The sequence below is a fragment of the Trachypithecus francoisi genome, unplaced genomic scaffold, assembly GCF_009764315.1.
Source record: "Trachypithecus francoisi isolate TF-2019V2 unplaced genomic scaffold, Tfra_2.0 Contig01436, whole genome shotgun sequence".
In the NCBI taxonomy this organism is placed as follows: Eukaryota; Metazoa; Chordata; class Mammalia; order Primates; family Cercopithecidae; genus Trachypithecus; species Trachypithecus francoisi.
This window is the reverse complement of record NW_022681430.1, coordinates 719,749-737,597: the sequence shown is the minus strand read 5'-3', so window position 1 is coordinate 737,597 and position 17,849 is coordinate 719,749. Positions and strand designations below refer to the sequence as shown.

General features: G+C 40.9%; 1 protein-coding gene across 7 annotated transcripts in view; it reads left to right on the top strand.

The window, feature by feature from the left end:
* The window catches only part of CPEB3 (cytoplasmic polyadenylation element binding protein 3), a 255,676-nt gene extending 238,215 nt beyond the window's left edge, over positions 1-17,461 (top strand). For all 7 annotated transcript variants that reach the window (XM_033224394.1, XM_033224380.1, XM_033224386.1 and 4 more), the window contains one exon: positions 11,487-17,461. In XM_033224394.1, the coding sequence (XP_033080285.1) occupies positions 11,487-11,714 (228 nt within the window). In that variant the 3' untranslated portion in view covers positions 11,715-17,461. The remainder of the gene's footprint in view (positions 1-11,486) is intronic.
* Positions 17,462-17,849: the final 388 nt, after the last annotated feature.

Below are 17,849 nucleotides of genomic sequence, written 5' to 3'. Positions count from 1 at the left end.
AAAATCACCACCTGAAGCCAGTATTCTCTGACTTGACCTCTGTTTGCTGGATTTCTCTTAAGCACAGAGGTGCCCATGTCATTGTCTCTTTCCTCTGATACAGTGTGGCAGCTCTGCACATCTTCTCTTCTGCCCTTCACAGCCACAATCTCCAGTTCATTGTTTTCCTGCTTATGACCTGCAGCAGGTCCTTAGATTAGGTTTGTTCTTTTGTCAGCCTCTTCATATTCCTGATTCTTTGAGTTAAAGCCTTGCTTGATGTGCTGCTTAACTACATCTTCTTTACACTTTGACTTACACCTTGTATTTGTGCTGCCAATTTTTTTCTTTCTTTTTTTGACGCAATACTACGCTTTGGCTGTGTGCTGCCAATTTTTCTGAGTAGATGCCAGCCTTAGATTTATTCCTATTAAATTATATCACTTCACTTTGCTTGTTTTTCCAGCTCGTCTGCTTTGATTCTGTTATCTGAAATCCTTGCTTCTACTTGCCTTCTAGTCACCCATAAGTATGCTTTACGTGCCTTAGGATAACTAGGTATCTGACAGATTTTTTAAATTTTTATTATTATTATTTTTTAATACGGAGTCTCGCTTTTGCCAGGCTGGAGTGCAGTGGCGTGATCTCGGCTCACTGCAACCTCTGCCTCCCGGGTTCAAGCTATTCTCCTGCCTCAGTCTCCCAAGTAGCTGGGACTACAGGTGCGTGCCACCACACCTGGCTAATTTTTGTATTTTTAGTAGAGATGGGATTTCACCATGTTGGCCAGGATGGTCTCGATCTCTTGACCTCATGATCTGCCTGCCTCAGCCTCCCAAAGTGCTGGGATTAGAGGCGTGAGCCACCGGGCCTGGCTGGTATCTGACTGATTTATTTGGTTGTTCCCACCACCAAAGACAGACTGTAACAGAGGCCAGTCTTTGGCTGTCCTTAACAGAACTTTTAGTACATAACTCAAGCTTAGCCTGACCTTGGCCAATGCCTCCTTTCTATTACTACAACTTTTGAGGTCTGAGAAGAAGGAATTCTGCACCTGCGAACAGTTTGTGGTCTCCCTAGTGTCTGTTCTCTGCCACTAAGAGTTGTTTAGCCGTTGCTTTATTTATTTCAGGAGGTCAGTTTTTTGAGTAATAACAAAATGACTGCAGACGGAAATATTTTCTCTAGCTCGTTAGAAACAAAACAATTAAGGATTGAGATCAGTTTAAACTTACAAAGTACGGCTTTCTCTTTGTCTGTAGCATTCTAAATATATTATTCCCTTTACCATCTTCTATAGCCACTCATCCACTCATCCAAGGCTCCATATCAGTCCATCTTATCCTTAGTGGTTACAAGCTCATCAATAAATTACATGTATTCTTCAGCATCTTTGGGTATAGTAATCTCCATTAGGCTTATGAGTATGAATCTAAGTGTCTCTCGGTAGGTACTTCTCATCTCCTTTGCCTGCAAGGCCATTTGAAACAGAGGGTCAGCTTAATGATATGATCAGCTCTGCACGGGGCTCTACTGTTTGAGCTTTAATGGTAATATAGGTCAGTAACGTGATCCCACCAGATTGGTGTGTCCGAAGTGTCAGAGGTTAATGATATTCCAGGTAATTGCAGAGGTTAACAGATAAGCCAGTTTTTATTTTGTTATATATTTGTTTGTTGGAAAAAATAGAGTTAATTTGGATAATCTACTAAAATATTAGGTAATAGTATAGATGGCACTGGGATGTGGCAAAAACCCCACAAATGGTTTGGGAATGCTTTTCAGAAATTCTTTTACAGACCATAAGTTATTTTAGGGAAGAACTTTGTATTGGTCTACAGTTCATTTCAGTTGTAACATGGTGGCTGACAGGGAATAGGCACTCCATAAATACTAGTCACGAGGGTGAGTCCACTCGACCCAAAATAATCACCCTTTAGTAGGAGCCAAACTAAGCACCCTTAATCCTTCATGCAGCTGCTTCTCTTTCGTTGATTTTGTTGTTGTTGTTGTTCCTTATGTCCTTTTATTCTTTAACAATTTATTATTTATTTTTTATTTTTGTTGGTAATCTTAGCTGGGATTATAGGTGTGTGCCACCATGCCTCGCTTTTTTTTTTTTTTTTTTTTTTTGAGACAGGGTCTCACTCTGTCGCTCAGGCTGGAGTGCAGTGGTGCGATCTCGGCTCACTGCAACCTCTACTTTCCAGGTTCAAGTGATTCTCTTGTCTCACTCAACCTCTGGAGTAGCTGGTATTACAGGCACCACCACCACACCTGGCTCATTTTTGTATTTTCCATAGAGGTGGGGTTTCACCATGTTAACCAGACTGGTCTCAAACTCCTGACCTCAAGTGATCCACCCACTTCTGCTTCCCAAAGTGTTGGGATTACAGGCGTGCACCACTGTGCCCAGCCAAATTTTAATACATAGTGGGTATAGATAGTAATTATTTTGATACAGGCATGCAACGTGAAATAAGCACATCATGGAGAATGTGGTATCGATCCCCTCGAACATTTATCCTTTGACTTACAATCCGATTACACTCCTTATTTTAATATACAATTAAGTTATTATTGACTATAGTCACCCTGTTGTGATATCAAATAGTAGGTCTTATTCATTGTTTCTGATTTTTTTGTACCCATTATCCATCTCCATCTCCTGTCCCACTGTAGCTCCCCACTACGTTTCCCAGCCTATCCTTCTACTCTCTATGTACGTGAGTTCAATTGTTTTGATTTTTAGATCCCACAAATAAGTGAGAACATGTGATGTTTGTCTTTCTGTGTCTGGCTTATTTCACTTAACATAGTGATCTCCAGTTCTATCCATGTTGTTGCAAATGGTTGGATCTCATTCTTTTTTAAGGCTGAATGGAACTCTGTTGTGTATATGTTCCACATTTGCTTCATCCATTCATATTTTTGTTTGTTTATTTGTTTTGTTTTGTTTTCTTTTAGACAGAGTTTTGCTCTTGTCTCCCAGGCTGGAGTGCAATGGTGCGATCTTGGCTCACTGCAACCTCCACTTCCCGGGTTCAAGCGATTTTTCCGCCTCAGTGTCCCAAGTAGCTGGGATGACAGGCACCCGCCACCACATCTGGCTAATTTTTGTATTTGTAGTAGATACAACATGTAGTAGACCATGTTGTCTAGGCTGATCTCAAACTCCTGACCTCAGGTGATCCGCCTGCCTTGGCCTCCCAAAGTGCTGGGATTACAGGTGTGAGCCCATCATACCTGGCCCATTCATCTGCCAATGGACACTTAGGTTGCTTCCAAATTTGAGCTATTGTGAACAGTACTGCAACAAACATGGGAGTGCAGATATCTCTTTGATAGACTGATGTCCTTTCTTTGGTGTATATACCCAACAATGGGATTGCTGGATCATATGGTAGCTCAATTTTTACTTTTCTAAGGAAACTCCAAACTGTTCTCCCTGGTGATTGTACTAATTTTCATTCCAACCAACAGCATACAAGGGTTCCCTTTTCTCTACATCCTCACCAGCATTTGCTATTGCCTGTCTTTTGGATATAAACCGTTTTAACTGAGGTGAGATGATATCTCATTGTGGTTTTGATTTGCATTTCCCTGATGATCAATGATGTTAAGCATCTTTTCATATTCCTGTTTGCCATCTGTATGTCTTCTTTTGAGAAATGTCTGTTCAAATCTTTTGCCCATATGTGATTGGATTATTAGATTTTTTTCCTAGAGAGTTGTTTGAGCTCCTTACATATTCTGGTTTTGAATCCCTTGTCAGATGGGTAGTTTGCAAATATTTTCTCCCATTCAGTGGGTTGTCTCTTTGTTGATTTTAGCCTTTGCTGTGCAGAAGGTTTTCAACTTGATGTGACCCTATTTGTCCATTTTTGCTTTGGTTGTCTGTTTGTGGGGGGTATTGCTCAATAAATTTTTGCCAAGACCAGTGTCTAAAGATTTTTCCCAGTGTTTTCCTTCAGAAACTTCATAGTTTGAGGTCTTAGATTTAAGATGTTAATCTATTTTGATTTATATATATATATTTGAGATAAGGTCTTGCTCTGTCACCCAGGCTAGAGTGCGGTGGCATGATCTTGGCTCACTGCAACCTCCACCACCTGGATTCAAGTGATTCTTGTGCCTCAGCCTCCCAAGTAGCTGGGGTTACAGGTGTGCGCCACCACGCCTGGCTAATTTTTTTGTATTTTTGGTAGAGACGGGGTTTCACCATATTGGCCAGGCTGATCTCAAATTCCTGACCCCAAGTGATTCACCCACCTCGGTCTCCCAAAGTGCTAGGATTACAAGAGTGAGCCACAGCACCCCACTGAGGATTTTTATCATGAAGGGATTTTGAATTTTATCAAATACTTTTTCTGCATCAATTAAAATGATAATATGGTGTTTATCCTCCATTCTGTTGATATGATTGACTGATTTTTTTTTTTTTTCTTTGAGACAGAGTTTCGCTCTGTTGCCAGGCTGGAGTGCAGTGGCGTGATCTCAGCTCACTGCAACCTTCACCTCCCATGTTCAACTGATTCTCCTGCCTCAGCCTCCCGAGTAGCTGGAATTACAGGCACATGCCACCATGCCCAGCTAATTTTTGTATTTTTAGTAGAGACGAGGTTTCACCATGTGGGTCAGGCTGGTCTCAAGTTCCTGACCTTGTGATTTCTGCTTTTATTTATTTGAATCTTTTCTTTTTCTTAGTCTGGCTAAAAGTTTGTCGGTTTTGTTTAACTTTTCTATTGTCTTTTTCATTTCAGTTGCATTTTATTTCTGCTCTGATCTTTATTATGTCTTTCTTCTGTTAATCTTGGGTTTCATTTCCTCTTGCGTTTCTAGTTCTTTAAGTTTTATCATTAGATTGTTTATTTGAAGTTTTCCCTCCTTTTTGATGTAGGCTTACACTATAAACTTTCCTCTTAGTACTGCTTTTGCTGTATCCATAGGTTTTGGTATATTCTGTTTTCATTATCATTTGTCTCAATAAAATTTTCAGTTTCCTTCTTAATTTCTTCATTGACCCACTGGTCATTCAGGAGCATATTGCTTAATTTCCATGTATTTGTTTTTTCTTTTTTTTCTTTTCTTTTTTTTTTTTTGACGGAGTTTCACTCTTGTCGCCCAGGCTAGAGTGCAATGGTGCGATATCTCGGCTCACTGCAACCTCCACCTCCCAGGTTCAAGCGATTCTCCTGCCTCAGCTTCCCAAGTAACTGGGATTATAGGCATGCGCCACCACACCTGGCTAATTTTGTATTTTTAGTAGAGACGGGGTTTCTCCTTATTGGTCAGGCTGGTCTCAAACTTCTGACCTCAAGTGATCCACCTGCCTTGGCCCAAAGTGCTGGAATTACAGGTGTGAGCCACTGTGCCCGGCCCATGTATTTGTATAGTTTGCAAAATTCCTTTTGTTATTAATTTCTAGTTTTATTACATTATGGTTACAGAAGATACATGATATTATTTCAATTTTTTTGTATGTTTTAAGACTTACTTGGTGACCTAACATGTGGTCTATCCTTGAGGATGATTCATGTGCTGAGGAAAAGAATGTGTGTTCTGTAGCTTTTGGATGAAATGTTCTGTAAATATCTGTTAGATCCCTTTGTTTAGTCGTGCAGATTAAGTCTGCATCTTTCATCAATAAAGATGTTTCTTTATTGGGGCCTTTCTCTTTAGCACTAATATTTGCTTTATATATCTGGGTGCTCCAGTGTTGGGTGCATACATATATAATCAATTTATATATATATATATATGTATGCATGTATGTATGTGTGTATGTATTTTTGAGGCGGAGTCTTGTTCTGTCACCCAGGCCGGAGTGCAGTGGCGTGATCTCAGCTCACTGAAACCTCCACCTCTGGGGTTTAAGTGATTCTCCTGCCTCAGCCTCCTGGGTAGCTGGGATTACAGGTACCTGCCACCATGCCTACTAATACAGTACAGGGGTGTTGTACCCCGTAGAGACGGAGTTTTGCCATGTTGGCCAGGCTAGTCTGAAACTCCTGACCTCAAGTGATCCACCCACCTTGGCCTCCCAAAGTGCAGGGATTACAGGCATGAACCACTGTGCCCAGCCCAAATATATATTTAAAATTGCTATATCCTCTTGTTGAATTGACCCCTTTATCATTATATAGTGACCTTTGTCTCTTCTTTGAGTTTCCTCAGCACAACTATTTTGAATTCTCTGTCTGAAAGGTCACATATCTCTGTTTCTCCAGGATTGGTCCCTGGTGCCTTATTTAGTTTATTTGGCGAGGTCATGTTTTCCTGGATGGTGTTGATGCTAGCAGATGTTCTTTGGTGTCTGGGCATTGAAGAATTAGGTATTTATTGTAGTCTTCGCTGCCTGGGCTTATTTATACCTGTCCTTCTTGGGAAGGCTTTCCAGGTATGTGAAAGGACTTGAGTGTTGTATTCTACGCTGTTTCTGCTTTAGGGGTCACCCAAGCCCAAGTTAGCTACTGCGGTTCCTGTAGACTCGTAGAGGTGCTGCCTTGATGTTCTTGGGCAAAATCTGGGAGAATTCTCTGCATTACCAGGCAGAGATTCTTGTTCTCTTCCCTTACTTTCTCCCAAAGAGTCTCTCTGTTCTCAGTCACCTAAAGCTGGGGGTGGAGTGACACAAACCCCTGTGGCCACCACCACTCTGACTGTGCTGTGTCCGACCTGAAGCCAGCACAGTACTGGCTTTTGCATAAGGCCTGCCGTAACCACTCCCTGGTTACTGCCTGTGTTCACTCAGGGCCCTGGGCCTCTACTATCAGCAGGTGGCAAAGCCAGCCAGGCTTGTGTCTTTCCCTTCAGGGCGGTGAGTTTCCCCAAGCCCCCGGGCAGACTCAGAAGTGCTGTCCCGGCATCATGTACTAAAGTGGAAAACCTTAGAAGTCTACTTGGTGTTCTATTGTATGGTGACTGAGCTGGCACTCAAACCACAATTGCATTCTTTCCCACTCTTCCCTCCCCTTTCCAAAGGCGGAGGAGTCTCACTTTTCCACCACTGCCACCCCAGGCCATGAGAAGTACTGCCAGACTAAGTCCAGCATTCCCTTAAGGCCCTACGTCAGCTGGTGGTAAACACTGCCTGGCCTGAAACCCTCTTTCAGAGCACTGGGCTCCCCTCTGGCCCAGGGCAGGTCCAGAGTTGGGGACCCCAGGAGCCTACCCACTGCTCTACCCAACTGTGGCCGTGCTGGTACCTAAAGCCAGCAAGTCTCAGAGGCTCACCCGAGGTCCTGGGTATCACTGCTGGCTATTCAGGGCCCAAGGGCTCTTCAGCCAGCAGGTAATGAATGCTGCCAGGACTGGGTCCTTCCTTCAAGGCAGTGGGTTTCCTTCTGGCCGAAGGTGTGTCTAGAAATGTCACCTGGGAGTTAGGGCCTGGAAAAGGGACCTCACAATTCTGACTGTGCCCTGTCCTGTGGCTGAGCTGGTATCCAAGATGCAAGATGAAGCCCTTCCCACTTTTCCCTCTCCTCTCCTCAAACTGAAGGAAGCCATGAGCTGTGCAGCCTGGGGTTAGGGCAGGGGTGATGCCAGCCCTCCCTTGGCTGATGTCTCAGTAGGCCATGTGCCCCCGAATCCACTGTCTCTGGGCCTAGTTCAGCACTAGGACTCACCTAAGTGTTGCAGTCCTTATGGCCTAGACTGACTTGCAAGTTGATTTGGAGACACAGAGCGCTGTAGCCCACAGTGGCGAGGCTTGGGGGAACTCGAGTTCCCCCTGCTGGAATTTGAGATTCCCCTCAGGCTTGGGCTGGTTTAAATACTTGGTGATTCAGGACTATTTTTCTATCTCCTCAGTGCCTCTTTCAGCAATATGAAGATAAAACCAGGTACTACGAGGACCTACCTGATTTTTGGTTCTTCTAAAGGTGTTTTTTTCCCGTGTAGATAGTTACTAACTTCCTGTTCTTGTGGGGCACGGGTTGGGTGATCGGCGGAGACTTCTGTTCTTCCATCTTGCTCTGCCTCTCTTTTGTTGATTTCAATCCAGAAATACTGTTTGACTGTTGCTGTTTAAGAGGTCGTGGTAGCTAACTTGCGCATTTGTGTTTGTGGATCATCACGGTGTGTGTCTTGTCTTTAGGCAAACCTCTGCTCTTCAGACACACCTCAGGAGCAGCTCTGCAGGAACAGCACCACTCACCCCTCTGGAAGACTGCCCTCTGGAAGCCTTCAGGAAAGGCCCCTGAGAGCACAGTAGCAATCCAAAAGCCACATTCTTTTTTTTATTTTTACTAATATGACATATATATTTTTGAGACAGGGTCTCACTGTGTCACCTAGGCTGGAGTACAATGACACGATCTTGGCTCACTGCAGCCTCTAGCTCTTGGGCTCAAGGGATCCTCCCGCCTCAGCCTCCCAAGTAGCTGGGACTACAGGTGCATCCCACTATGCAGGGCTAATTTTTTTGTTGTTGCCCAGGCTAGTCTCGAACTCCTGGCCTCAAGGGATCCTCCTGCCTCAGCCTTCCAAGGTGTTGGAATTACAGGCATCAGCCACTGCACCTAGCCTATTTTTTTTATATTAAGAGTCATATCTATTGGCATTTAATGTTCAGCTCTTCACAAACTTGATTTTTCTAACTTTCCAGGCAAAATGAAAATGATTGGAAATTGCACACCTAAAAGAGGTGTTTGGAAAGTGTTTTAGATATGATAACGGACCACCAGATTTTGAAGGGGGCCGATAGAAAAAGTGAAAACTCTCTACTGCATTGTATTACTTGGCATTCCTTAGGAATAATGTTCATAATGTCGCCTATCTAAGAGGGGGGAGGGGAACTAGTACATTTTAGCAAGATTTTTGTCAAAAAACATCAACATTCAAGATATTTTGGCACCAAAAAGGAGAAGTGTCTGGTTTCTGGAAAAATAACTTGAAGTATATGTTATTCCCTAAGAAAGCTGGTAAATAAGGCATCACTGTGCCTCTGGCCTCAAGGCAGTCATGAAAGCCTTCATGACACATCTTCTGAAGTACTGTGTAGACTAGATCCCTCAAAACCCTTCAGCCAGTAAGGAGCATTGTTACCAAGCTTAGTTGGAAGCCCAAATAGACAGAAGGTGCTGTTTTATTAATACTGCATTTTCAAATATCAACACAAATGTATTACATGATCTTACGTATGTTTGTTCAGCATTTTACAGCTTGCAATAGCCATCATTCCACTTGGTCCTAATGTCCCTGTGTAATGGAAATCTTTTCTCATCAACCGATGGAGCATAATTAAGTCTTTTTCATGGCTGCATGAAATAAAATATGGATAACCCATATTTTATTCAAGTGTTTCCCTGTAGCTAGACATTTACTTTGTTTCTGATTTTTTGCCATTGTGGACAAGTCTCGCAATAGATATACTTTACATATGTCCTCACTTCTGGTGGTTATATTTCCAAGCATTGGGATTGCATCTGGAACAACAGCCAACACTGGGATTCTTGGGCCGAAGGGTATACATATTTTTAATTTGAATAATTTGCTAGTTTGCTTTTCGAAAATGTTGTAGCAGACCAGGTGTGGTGGCTCACGCCTGTAATCCCAGCACTTTGGGAGGCCAAGGCAGGTGGATCACCTGAGGTCAGGAATTTGAGACCAGCCTGGCCAACATGGTGAAACCCCATCTCTACTAAAACTATAAAAATTATATTTGGGTGTGGTGGTGGGCACCTGTAATCCCAGCTACTTGGGAGGCTACGGCAGGAGAATCACTTGAACCTGGGAGGTGGAGGTTGCAGGAGGTGGAGGTTGCAGTGAGCTGAGATTGTTCCATTGCACTCCAGCCTGAGCAACAACAGTGAGACTCCAACTCAAAAAAACAAAAAAACAAAAAAAAACTTGTAGCAATTCATATTTCTATCAGCAGATGATGAGAAATAGTTATCACTCTTTTAAATGTTTGCCAGTCTGATGAGAATAATGGCTTCAATTTTTTCCTGACTACAAGTAAATATGAACATTTTTTTTTTCTTTTTTCTTTAAGAGCCAGGGAAACAGTATGCTGCTCAGGCCGGGCTTGAACTCCTGGGCTCAAGTGATCCTCTCACCTCCTGAGTAGCTGGGATTACAGGTGCATGCCACCACAACCAGCTAATATAAACATTTTTATGTGAATTCTTTGAATTCTTATGTGAATTATTCTCTATGCATTTCCTCATTGAATTGTGTATCTCCAAAGAAGATACACAAATGGACAACAAGCACATGAAAAAAATGCTAAACATTGTCCATCATTAGAGAAATGCAAATCAAAACCACAATAAGATAGTATTTCGACTGGGCATGGTGGCTCACGCCCATAATCCCAGCACTTTGGAAGGCTGAGGCAGGCGGATCACCCGAGATCAGGAGTTTGAGACCAGCCTGGCTAACATGGTGAAACCCCATTTCTACTAAAAATACAAAAAATTAGCCGAGCGTGGTGGTACACTCCTGTAATACCAGCTACTCAGGAGGCTGAGGCAGGAGAATGGCTTGAACCCGGGAGGTGGAGGTTGCATTGAGCTGAGATCGCACCACTACACTCCAGCCTGGCAACAGAGTGACAATCCATCTCAAAAATAATAATAATAATTAAAAATAAATAAAGTTAATGATGTTTCTTTTCTAAAGTTCTAGGAAAGGAAAGTGGGTGAGAACGTGGTAACTTTTTTCTTCTTTTGGTTTTCAGTCATACGGCTTTGCTTCATTTAGATTTAAAAATGTTCCCTAAAGGGCTGTAATGAAAAGTTGTCTTCTATTGAAGTTTCCAGTGTTGGGGGGAGATTAAGGTAACAGAGAAAGTTCCAAAACTAAAAAAGCCCCAATTATTATAGTAGCTTCTTAACACCTCAGCTGTGAGTCCCTTCCTCTCCAGTCCATGGTATGCAGTTTTGGGGTGTTAGTCTTAGGGAGCTGCATCACTACAACACTGAGGTGCACAGCCTCACAGCAGTGTACCCTTCAGTTCCTCCCATATTCAGTGTGCCTCTTGCCCTCAGGCCTGGCTCCAGCCACAGCATCTCCCAAGAATGTGCCTGCCTCCTCTTGCTTATGGCCGTTGTCCTGGCTGCTTCCTCTCCCTGCAGTGTTCTTCTTTGTCCTGCACTGTCAGATGCTGCCCGGCTTTCAGGATTCAGCTCACGTGCTTTGACATGCACAGCCCCTCTTAATCCTCCCCAGCACCCTTTGATGTAAACACTGTTATACCCATTTACAGATTACACAAATGTGTGTGTGTGTGATGTGTTTATGTGTGTGAAAACATACCCATTTTACAGATATAGAGCAAACAGAGGCACAGAGATTTTAAGAATTTGTCTCATATCACACAAGAAGTAAATCAAGGAGCTTATTCCAAAGCCTTTGCTCTCGATTACCATCCAGTATCAGCAGAGTTGAAAGCAGCATCTGATTGAGACGTACCATGAAGCTATACTATAAACTTTCAAAATCAAGACATGTGAGGAAGCTTTGCTAAACCATTTTTCTCTGTCTTTCCTCTTTGGGTCCAGGTTGAAGTAAAGCCATATGTGCTGGATGATCAGATGTGTGATGAGTGCCAGGGCACACGCTGTGGTGGGAAGTTTGCCCCGTTCTTCTGTGCCAACGTCACCTGTCTGCAGTATTACTGTGAATACTGCTGGGCGAGCATACATTCCCGAGCCGGGCGGGAGTTCCACAAACCGCTGGTGAAGGAGGGAGGCGACCGCCCTCGTCACGTCCCGTTCCGCTGGAGCTGAGCCACGGCCGACCCAGCCACAGTACTGGAGTAGATAACAAGGAGGGGAGAGAGAGGGCACTGCCTCAGGGCTTACAGTGTTCTGGAAATCTGTGCATTCGTTCTCGATTTTTAAAGAAGAATTGGGTCTTTTTATTATTATTATTAATTATTATTATTATTATTTACAGTCATATTACTGAACTCAGTGTCCAGTATAATGCAGAATTGCAGAGTGTAGAATGGTACTGATTTGCACTTTGATTCACACCTTTGTCTGCTTGGTACCTTAATTTTTTATACCTGATTTGTCACTCGTGACAGTATGTAGGCTGCCATTCTCATTAGCGGCCGTCAGGCTACTGTCTGTGATTCTTTTGTTTGTTGCTGTGGTGGTGTTGTTCTGATTGTTTTGAACTGGAGCATGCACTTATTTTCAGAAACTTAGAGAGTTGCCCCTAGAACAAGACTTACCAAAGGTAATACTCGTGAGTAGGTGGCAGATGTAGCAAAAACTTCACAACAATTCAGCAATCATTAGTTCGGGTCACTTAGAGTAAGGATAACCCTTCATGAAAATAAGCCTTTAGTTGCTCTCTATTTTGACTTGTAAGGATACCTCATAAGCTGGATCTTTTATTTTTCCTTCATGTTTGATTTTTGTTTTGCCAAGGATTTTGGTTAGATCTTTTAGTATTATGTAAATTTATGCTGCAATAGCTTTTGCTGCTATTAAAATGGTATTATTAATACCATAATACTCTATTCAGGCTAAGATATCAATTAAACACAAAAACCCAACAACACACTTTTGTGATTTTAGGGATAGAGTCAGCTGCCGAAAGGAGATCAGAATAGACTTCAGAAAGCTTTGGTGGAAGGTCACTATTTCTGACTGCATGTTTACTTAATCAGGTTGCTGCATGCAATAAATTTTATATCCAATGTCTAGTATAAAACGTTCCCACAATGCACAAATTAAGAATCTATATAAGCTATAAAATACTCATTTTTTTAAAAAAGTTTTTTTCATTCAAAGAATTGGTAATTGACCAGAGGAAGGCATGCCTCAGTAAATGGAATGCTCTGAATGAGAAGAGCCCATAACAGAATGACCTATATTACAACCGATATAAAACCTAGGTGTAGGATATTCTTCAAGCAAATTTGTGGATGGTAGATGAAGTACTTTGCGGTGCTCTGTTATATATTGTGCAATTTATTTTATATAGTAAAGTGATTATGTCTAACTGTGATCAAACTTAACTGTTTAAAGCCTCTGTCAGACATTAACGAACTTGACAGTTCATAACTGGTATATTATAAACTAACACATGAGCTCTTAGTTACAATCTCTTAGTGCTTGCACCATTTTACATAGCTTCAGACCTTGTCCAGAAAACCAAAGAGCTCATCTTAGCTTACAAACACTAAGAATATATACAGGATATAGAGATAAGTTGTCAGATTGACAAACTAGGCACATTTTTAAGAAAGTTGTGTAATGGTGATGCTAAAGAAATGTCTGTACAAAATAAGATGGCCTGGGCAGAGTTGGTTGTCTGGGTGAGAAACTAACTACTTAATTCCCTGGATTAATCCTGTTAAGCTTGAGTAGAATGAAGGCCTGCTGGCACTAGCGTGGTCTAGAATGGAGGCCTGCTAGCCGTAGCGTGTGGTCTAGAATGGAGGCCTGCTAGCCCTAGCGTGGTCTAGAATGGAGGCCTGCTAGCCCTAGCGTGGTCTAGAATGGAGGCCTGCTAGCACTAGCGTGGTCTAGAATGGAGGCCTGCTAGCCCTAGCGTGGTCTAGAATGGAGGCCTGCTAGCACTAGCGTGGTCTAGAATGGAGGCCTGCTAGCACTAGCGTGGACATTTTTCTAGCATTCACCCTTGGGCTGCAGATAGTAATATATAAACACACACAATGATTGCAAGACTATGTAAATCTTTTTTTAATCTTCTTCCTATGTTTTGGAATTCTGGGGACAATCTGACTGGATATGACACTGCAGAATAGATTTAAGTCGCTGTGTTTTCTGTGCTGTGATGTCCTTGTACTGTCTTAAGTTAGTGTTGCTTTTGTTTCGTTCTCCCATGTTTAGTTGCAATTACTGACTCTCAAGCTATAGTTTGTTTTCAAAAAGGAAAAACAAAATAGTTTTTTACTGGATTAAAAATGCTTATTTTAGAATCCTCCCCTTTTTGAGGCTTTTTGGTAATAATTGCTTTTTTCCAGCCAGGTGTGGTTTTGTTGGTTTTTTTTCTATGTTTGTGGGGTTTTTTTTCATCTGTACAAGAAATTTTGTTATGCACTACTACTTTTTGTATTCTAGACAGTTTTCAAAAGTTGGCAGATTTTTTTTTTTTTTTTTTAAGGAAAAAGGCATGCTTTCTGACTGACATGATCTTTTGCAATACCTCAATTTTGAAATATAGGAAAGAAAATGATATTTTCTAAGTAAGTTTATTCAGAAAAATATATATTAATTTAATTCTGCAAGAAAATGATTTAACAGATGGGTAACTTTATTTTTTTCATGCTTATTTGTGTTTTTTGAAAATGAAGAAGTTAGAGCTTTATAACTATAAAAGATCATATCTAACCTACAGAAATCTACCTAATTATGTGAAAGAAGCAAAACTTTTTGAAGAAGCACCCCTCTTTCATGTATTAAAATAACACTGAGATTTTTTAAAAAGCTGGAAGATTGTACAGCATAAAGCTAAAGTGAAGACAAAAAACATTGTCCTGAAGAATAGGTTACAAAAAATAAACTCCATTTGGTGCTGAACGTTGTGAATAGATGGTGGAAACTACTTTCCCTTAATTTGTATATTTCTAATCAAGCGTTGATTGTGCGCGACTGACCAGGATTGTGAAAGAGTTCTTCTGTTTGTATTTTTTTAAAGAGAACTTTTTTAGTTTATTAAATTATAACATGTTCCCTTTTGTTTTGTAAATAAATGTGCCCCCAAGTTGTTAACGTTATATTAAAAGAGAGGGTCCTTCAAAAAAATTATTTTTTAAAACACAGAGGTGTTCTGACCTGCAACTTGACTGGGAAGCCCCTGGGTAACACAGGTCCTGCTGTGGCCTTTCCTTGGTGTGACACTTGAACTAGTCGATTTTTTGAAGGCTATAACTTAACCTCGACTATTTGTTGTTATGTGCAATACTGTTTGTACTGTTTGTATAAAAAATAGAAAAAAAAGAAAAGAAAAAAGGCATAAATCTTTATTGCAGATTTATTTTCATTGCAAACTTTAGACATTGTGATTCACTGAAATCATTTTTCTACTGTCAAATATGTACCTTTTCTTCATGCTGGTATTTTTTCAATAGTAATGTAGCCTTTGTACTGAGACAAATTTTCATTGTTATTTTTAGAAAGATTTTTTGCTAAGAAAAAAATTAAACATATTTACATATTTTTCATTTTATTTCGTATTTTCTTTAAGGAGTGCTTTCTCAATCATTAATAGAGTTGTTTCTGGGAGGGACTTTCATATCTGGTCAATGTCATAATATTATTTTGTATTTTTATTGGAATAAATTAATTTTATGATGCTAATTCTTTAAAAGTTTATTTTTTTCATTTTCAGTTATTTTTGAAGCTAAAACCTTTGTAATATTGTTACTAAAGTGTCTAGTTTTTTGAAATGCAAAGCTTTATGTATTAACTTGCTGATGTGGTTTACAATAGTGTGACAACGATGAAAATGGTTGGTTATGTAAAGTGATTGGAAATGTAATGGATAATTGGGTAATAAAATGACAGAATGAGCAGAACATGTGAGATTTTGAGAAGCCTTTTCCTTTATCACAGTGGTTTAGTGTAAGACTAGGGATGTCACAGTGCAGTTCTCTAGGGATGTCACGGTGGATTTATACAACACCAGGTGCAGCCAAACCTGTGGCCCTGAGAATGAAGTCACCCCAACCGGAATACCACCGGGTTTCAATCTGGCGAAGTCAACAGAATGTTTCATTGCTTTTCCCTCTAACTCTTCATTATGTCGTGTGTGTGTGTGTGTGTGTGTGTGTGTGTGTGTGTGAGAGAGAGAGAGAGAGAGAGAGAGAAAGAGAGAGAACCTGCCACCAACTGCTGTCCTTGTGTGAGACAGTGCCTTTCTCCCAGGCCGAATCTTTTATGTGCACTGACAGTGGTGATGTCTGAGTCATACAGGAAGTTGCTAAGAGGACACCGCCTTCGTGGTGTACTGCAGACCTCACCTGCAGGGTCTCACTCGTGCTGCCTCCCTGTAAGGCTCAGTTGGTGGCACTGAAGAAGCACACTCGGATGTCACCACTGTCTGTGGACCCTGACTGTGTCGGGTTGCATCTTCCTCCATACCCACGCCTGCTTCCTGTTCTGGTGCCCCTTGTTTGCCTTTCATTGTGGCAACTGCGTGCATGATCTGTCTGCCTTTCTGCTGCTGCTTTTCCAACACCCTCCTCACCTGGAAGCTGTGCAGTTAAGGCACAGTCATTAATGTGTCATTGCAATAGCACCTACAGTCAAAGCAAAAACTACAACTGCAAAACTGGTGTTGCGTAAACAGAACAGCCAATGACTTGCTCCAGATAGATGATATGTTTCTACTAGTGGTTGATGGCCTCTTTCAGCTCCATCGCTGTGGAGATGAGGTTCATCAATAACTCAGAGAAACTTGTGTCCAGAGTTGGTCTTGGGTATGCTCTATGTATTCAGTTTTGTAAATAATATATAGATTAGATCAAGTTGTGATGTAAAATTTTAACTCAAATTGGGTACTACTGGTTGGAATTTTACATTAACTACAAATAAATGATTAGGAACAGAAGAAAAGAAATCGGAAAATTCTTGCTTAGTGGTATAAAGATTATGCTTAGATTTCTGCCTATATCTTGTGTTTTATAGCTTGTTAGTGAGGCATGGGCTAATGCAGAATGTACTGCATTTATGCAATTAGCGAATAACTGCTAGTTTTCATTTTATCTATTATATTAGCAACAAAATGGCATTTAACTGGGTAAAGCTCCTACCTAAATATTTGAGTATTGTGACATCTCTACTTGCAAGGTTTGAGTGAAAGATTAGTCACAGATTAGTGAAAAAAATGTATCTTTTTGTTAAAAATGGCTTATTTGAATGGATTGTTGCTTTTCACTAGCTTGTATGGTATGTCAGCTAACATTTCTTTGTTTTTTTTTTCTTTTGTAATAACTAAACTTCTCTATCTCAGCTGCAATAGTGTTCCATCTTACCACAGAGTGTTTTATAATTAATGCTGTTGACTTTATACCCCAAAATGGGTCAAGAAGTGGCTATATGATTCGGGGATGTTTAAATTTGTATGATGACAAAGTTAATTGCAACAAGTAGAAAACTTGGGTGCTAATACAGGATAACTTAGGCTCTTTTTCTTACCTGGATATAGTTCTGTTGGGGTATAAAGTATTAGGTATTTGTATTTTTGCTGTCAAAATAATGGACTTAACTTTTAGAGTGTTCACAGCTAAGATTTCTGTATTTGTTTTTCAACTAACAACTAATTTTAAATGTATTGTATCTTTTATTACCTGTTCTCTTAGATTGTTTTTTGCTAGTAACCCTTACTCAGCTTCTGCCTTTGGGGCTTGGACTAATATTGCTTGTATGGAACTACAGTACTGTGACTAAACATGGAGCTCAATGCAGCTACTGCTTACAACTGCTTAAACTTTGTAGTTTGGACTTCATTTTTTTCTGTAATAACAACTTATTAAATCTAGTTGTATGAAGTACTGACACTTGTCATCCTTTGCATTTGCTGAGGAATAGCTTGGAGTATATGGTTCACATCTGGAAACACTGGTGCATTCCAATTTGCCTGATTAGCTTTTTCTAATTTTTTTTTTTTTTGGACAAATCCCCTTAAAGCAGACTAAGTACAGCAAAATTCACCCTTTCTCTGGCACAAATAACACTCGTTTATGAAAAACACGCAAGTATATTTGCAACAAAGTATTTGTTGACACATGTGAACACGCATTTTTAGAGGTGCAGCTGGGTTTTTACGCCAGACTTGCCACATGAAGCCAATTCTCAAAATCGCAACCACACCTGTCAGTGGAAAGGTAGGGGCGCCACTTCGCTTTATCTTTCACACCTGGCTCTCCGAGTTTTCAGAAA